A 5,878-nucleotide genomic window follows, 5' to 3' on the forward strand; every position below is an offset into this window, starting at 1 on the left:
GGTTGAGGGTTGGGGGTTGGGGGAGGAATTTTATAAGCTCAGGGATCTTTTTGAAAAAAAAAAAAGAGGGATAATTGGATGATTGGATATAGGTTTGTAATTGTGAGTTACTGTTTTTAGACAAATATAATGGTATCGATTCTTGTATATTGATACAAAGTTAAATTATATTGACTATTGTATGATGTGGGAGTGTCATATATCAATCTGTTGATTTCATTGGTTAAGCAATAAAGAAACTCCTTGGCCCTGATAGGTTAAAACATAGGTGGGAGGAGTAAACAGAATAGGATGCTGGGAGGAAGAGGAAGTGAGCTCAAACTCAACAGCTCTGCTCTGGAGCAGAGATGCCATGCTCCACTCTCCCGATAGCTCTGCTCTCTGAGGCACACGCGATGAAGCTCCAACCCAAGATGGACATAGGTTAGAATCTTCCTGGTAAGAGCACCTTGGGGTGCTTACACACATTATTAGAAATGGGCTAGTCCAGGTGCGGGAATTAGCCTAGAAGAGGCTAGATAGAAATGGGCCAAGCAGTTCTTAAATGAATACAGTTTGTGTGTTGTTATTTCAGGCATAAGCTAGCCAGGCAACCAGGAGCCGGGGTGCTGGGGATGCAGCCCTGCCACTCCTATTTCAACAATTGTATACATGCATGCTTCTACCTCTGTTTAAAACATTTTTTATGTATTGATATATATTGTATATATTTACCACATTGCAGTGTACATTTCTACCTCTGATTAAGATACTTATATATTGTTTATGTATTGATATATATATTTACCATATTACACTGTATATTTGTACATTGTTTTTATTTGGAGGTCATATTGTCCTCATTTATTGCACAGTTGTTTTTTGTCTTAGTCTTTAAGTTAGATAGGTATTGAGAATTATATAGATCAATAGTCATCCATGTTTTTCATTTATAATTAGACTAATCAGGTTCTTTAGATACATAGAGATTATATTCAGTATAGATAGATAATCTTCAACCTCTTCAAAGAGCTGTAGAAAATGGCCTTTAATCTAACTCAGTTTGGTGGTAGTGAGACACAATTGCTCCTAGCAACACCGATCTATTCCCGAGAGAATGTTGAGCACCAAAGACACTCTACCTGGAGCCTTTCTTCTTGGCAGAACTGGCCTTTGGGCAAAGAAATGCCCATACCTCAACCACTGACAGAGATAGAGAGCGTGCATCAATGGATAAAACAGGACTGTCATATCCTGCCAAGACAGGGTAAGAGAGTTTTGAAAAGTGTCTTGCTTTTGAAAATGGTATGTCAGTTATGTTAGGCCTTAGCCAAAGTTGGTTGCTTCAACGTTGCAAACGTGACCTTGGGTGATTGCCCAAGTAGCTAGTTGTCCCTGTGATTTGTTGCATGCTTTGGAAGTTGTTTAATTGCACTTCCCAATTATTCCAGTAACATTATTTCCCTTCTCAGATCTTTGATATGGTTGAAAATTATATAAATGTAGTTACTTTCCTCGCATAACTTGGCCAAGTTATTTATTATACAAGACTTAAGCTAGTTAGAATAGGATATTTGTACTTATTGTATATAATTTCGTAGTAGGTTTAGAACTCTCTTACTTAAACAAAAGGGAGAGGTGTTGCAGGAGCTCCTTCCGTTCCTTCAACCAATAGCCACTGAGATACCAGGGGGTGTGCTCTCTCACTCTTTAAAAAAGCAGCCACTTCCCTCCACTCACTCTCTGGCTTCTGGCTCCACTTCTGGCGACTAGGCTCTCTTCCTGATTGTGCCGAGGGCTGTTGTCTGGGACGGTGATCTGTAAGTTTTTCCCCCTTAAATAAATAATCACTCTATTAATCATAATTCCAAACTGGTGTGGGATTGTTTGTGACTTATGCCTTCAGCACATCTCCCTGTAATGCCACTTAGCTGCTCCACTCCCTACCTGTAGTAAAGTGAACTTTGACACTTGGATCATCTGTTCTCAGACAGTTGCTTTGTAAAGATAATTAGTTCAAGGTCCAGGGAACATTGCTCTACTTTATAGGAAGCAGGAACTCACACTCACAGTATCTGTTTGTTCTTGAGAGACGGTGAGGTAGGACTGACTGTTTTCTTCTCTTTATAATATTCCCCATAAGTTTTCCTCTTTTCTGTTGTTCATTTACTTAACCCCCTCTTCATTTGTCCTTCTCTAGACTTCCAATTGAGAGGCTCTTTAGCCTCTGCTTCCTGTTTCATTTTCTCTTGCCAGTACTGGCACCTGCCTCGGACTTCTGGGCTTTCACATATCAAGTTAGCCTTGCTGCTCCATCATGGCAGGCATAAAGCAGGACAGCAAACTACTGGAGGATGTGATCTGCCCCATCTGCATGGAAATTCTACAGAATCCTGTCACCATTGACTGTGGGCACAACTTCTGTCTGCAATGCATCAATCAGGTTGGGAAAACTGCAGAAAACCTCCAATGTCCGCTCTGCAAACTCCCTGTGAATAAGAATACGTTGAGGCCCAGTGAGCTGTTGACTACTCCTGAAGAGGAAATCCAGGCTAAGGGTCATGCTGAGAACCAACCAGAAGAAGAAGAGCCAAGATGTCTGAAGCACAAGAAAAAGTTAAATTACTTCTGTGAGAAGGATAAAGAGTTCCTCTGCTTGGTGTGTCGTGACTCTAAGGACCACAAAACCCATGACGTTACCTTGATAGATGAGGCTGCCCAGAACTACAAGGTAGGCACCTGTCTCCTTCTCTGTCCCCAGCTCAGCAGAGTAGAACTCCCTGGGGACCTGGGAACTGCTGACTTTTCCATCTGGTTGGCACTGACTGCTGCACTCTTAACACTTGAATTGGCAGTTGGCAGCTGGGCCCAGTGAGCTCAAGGATCCAGGTTCTGGGAAATACCAATCTGTAATCAAGGCAAGAAGAATAATTAGAATAGTACTTGGGGGCAGAGGAGATAATTCAGAGACTAAAGACACTTGCCGCCAAGTCTGAGGACTTGACTTTGACCCTAGGATTACATAATAAAAGGGGAAAATTAGTTTGATCCCTGAGAAAGAAAGGGGGGCTGCTAATAATGACATCAGTACCCTGGGATATCTTCCCTGTCTCCCTAGAAGCAGAACCTGACTGAAGCATCCTCTCCCCACAGGTGCAGATTGAGACACAGCTCCAGATCTTGGGGCAAAAGGACAAGGAAATAATTAAAGAGAAAAAGGAATGTGAGGAGGCAACCCAGGTGTTCAGGGTAAGAAATATAAACTCCAAACACTTCTGAGGAAGTTGAGCATCTCTGTTGAGGAAATATTGAGCACTCCTCATACACCAGGCTGGAACAAAGTCCTGCTGACAAGATGGCGAGGGCAGAGCAGAAGGTGTGGTGCCTGAGCCGTGCTCCTGAGCTGTAGGGACCTACCTGCTGGGTGCTGCTTCAGTGAACCAGGAGGGCTTCTGGTCCTCCACCCATAGCAAGCTTTGTAAGAACTGCACACACACACACACACACACACACACACACACACACACACACTGGCTCACACAAGCCCCCTTTTACTAGAGACTGATTACACTGTAAGAAAAAACAAGAGACTATGACACCACCAAATGTCTCCACCCGGTTTTGATTTTGTTCACTTTTTTAAAAGGTTTCTGCATTACTTTTTTCTATGTGTATATGCCTGTGTTAGTGAAAGTCATGTGTGTGCAAATCCTAGCAGAAACCAGAAGAACTGGAAATAGAGATATTTGTGAGCTGCTCTTCATAGATGTTGGGAACTGAATTCAGGTCCTCGGAAGAGCAGTAAGCATTCTTAACCCCTGCATCATCTCTTCAGCTCCATCCATGGGAAATTCAGTATGAAGGAAGCTAAACTGAGACGAGTTCTCTCTCTGTCTCTGTCTCTCTCTATATATTTTCTCTCTTTTTTCATTTGTTTATGTTCTTCCCAACTGACTTTTAAGAATCTTATATCTACTTATTTTTAGATTTAATTTTATGTGAATGAATGCCTTGCTTCCATGTGTGTATGTATACCAGGTGCATGTCTGGTACCCATGGAGATCAGAAGAGGGCACTGGATCCCTGGAACTGGAGTTAGGATGGTTGTGAGCTACCATGTGTGTTCTAGGATTTGAATCTGAGACCTTTGCAAGAGCAACAAAGTCCTTTACTGAGCCATATCTCCAGCTCCTAGACACAGTATCATATGTAGCACAAACTAGAAATTGTTATACAAGAAAGGATAGCCTTCATCATCTGACCTTTTGTCTTTCCCCCAGTACTGGAATTACAGGGCTATAACAGCATTCCCAGACTATGCAGTGCTGAGAATGGAATCCAGGAGCACACACATGCTAAGCAAGCACCCTGTCAACTGAACTACAGCCTTATCCTGGGTTTTCTATGACTTTGTTTGTTTGTCGAGAGAGTGGCCCAAGTAGTCCAGGCTGGCCTTGAATGGAGGCTTGCCTTGGCTTCCTAAATCTCCTGTCTGCACTTCCCAGGTGCTAAGATTTCTTAGTTGTGCATCTGGCTGATGTCCTTGAAGGTAAAAAAAAAGTCATTGAGCCTAAATCTTTGAACACAGGAAGTGCTTTGATCTCCTTTCCCCTCCCCCTTTCCCACAGGTATGCCCCAGCAAACTGTTCTAAACCAGTCTCAGAATAATCCTTAGATACTCCTAAAGAGTGAATAGTTCCTGATTTTGCATGCCCTTGATTCCAGCATGTAGGAGGCAAAGACAGGTGGATCTCTATGAATACAAGGCCAACCTGTTGTTCTTAGTCAGTTCCTGGCTAGCCAGGACTATATAGTGAGACTTTACCTGTAATTAGTTAATTAATTGATTGATTGATGGTTGATTGCTTTAAAAAGTGAGTGATAGGCTTAAAGGAAGCTTGGAAGATTCTCTCTCATTCCTCCCTCATCTCTGAATCCCTTCCCTTGTCCTCAGGCCCGAGTACATCTAGAGAAACTCAAGATACTTCAGGAATTGAAGAATGTGCGCCAGAGACTGGAAGAGGAAACGATATTTCTCCTGTCCAGGCTGAGCTTGCTGGAGCAGGAGGGAGTCAAGCAGACAGAAGAGTATGTCACTGAAACAGAGAGACAGCTGACCACCCTCAGAAACTACATGGAGTACCTGAAAAATAGGCTACAAGCGCCATCCATGGAGCTACTGGAGGTTAGTGCATTGGGAACAGAGTTTCAGAGTCTCTCTCTCTCTCTCTCTCTCTCTCTCTCTCTCTCTCTCTCTCTCTCTCTCTCTCTCTCTCTGAAAGATACTTAAGAATCCATATTATTCTGTGGCCAAACAGCTCCTAATATCTGACTCATCCATGTTGTCTCCTAAAATGAAATTTTGAGAAACTCCTACCATTCCCTGAAAGGACATAAATGTCAGATACTTTCCTTTCTTTGGGGATTTTGCCTGTGGCTTCTTTGGACCCCATCATAGAATCCATGACCCTTACCTTTCTTACTTTAAGCTGTCACTTTTGATAAAGGTCCTTCCTGTCCAGGTTTCAAAGGGAAGCCTGTTGCTCCCCCAAGGCTCCATTCATATTATCTCCAACATAATGTACTGTTCCTCTCTATGTTCTTCCACCCAAGACTCAGGTGCTCACCATGCCCTTTCTCCTAATAAGCCTCATGTATGAGCTGTGGTTTCTTTATTACTTTCTATTGCCTTCCTGAACTAATCTACCAATTACTACCCTGCTTCACCTAACCCAACAGCTCTCAACCTGTGAGTCTCGATCCCTCTGGGAGGATCTGCTGACACTTTCACAGGGGCCACCAAAGACCACCAGAAAATATCAGATACTTACATCCCAATTCATAAGAGTAGAAAATTTACAGTTATGATATAGCAGTGGAAACAATTTTATGGTTGTAG

At 42.7% G+C, this 5,878-nt stretch overlaps 1 protein-coding gene across 1 annotated transcript in view; it reads left to right on the forward strand.

The window, feature by feature from the left end:
• Positions 1-2,115: 2,115 nt before the first annotated feature.
• LOC126494282 (E3 ubiquitin-protein ligase TRIM31-like) overlaps positions 2,116-5,878 on the forward strand; it is a 16,138-nt gene continuing 12,375 nt past the window's right edge. The window contains exons 1-4 of the mRNA XM_050131537.1: positions 2,116-2,710; positions 3,133-3,228; positions 4,934-5,164; positions 5,752-5,756. Of these exons, the coding sequence (XP_049987494.1) occupies positions 2,297-2,710; positions 3,133-3,228; positions 4,934-5,164; positions 5,752-5,756 (746 nt within the window). The 5' untranslated portion in view covers positions 2,116-2,296. The remainder of the gene's footprint in view (positions 2,711-3,132; positions 3,229-4,933; positions 5,165-5,751; positions 5,757-5,878) is intronic.

The sequence above is a fragment of the Alexandromys fortis genome, unplaced genomic scaffold, assembly GCF_014885135.2.
Source record: "Alexandromys fortis isolate MF-2015 unplaced genomic scaffold, M_Fortis_MF-2015_v1.1 scaffold_372, whole genome shotgun sequence".
Lineage (NCBI taxonomy): Eukaryota > Metazoa > Chordata > Mammalia > Rodentia > Cricetidae > Alexandromys > Alexandromys fortis.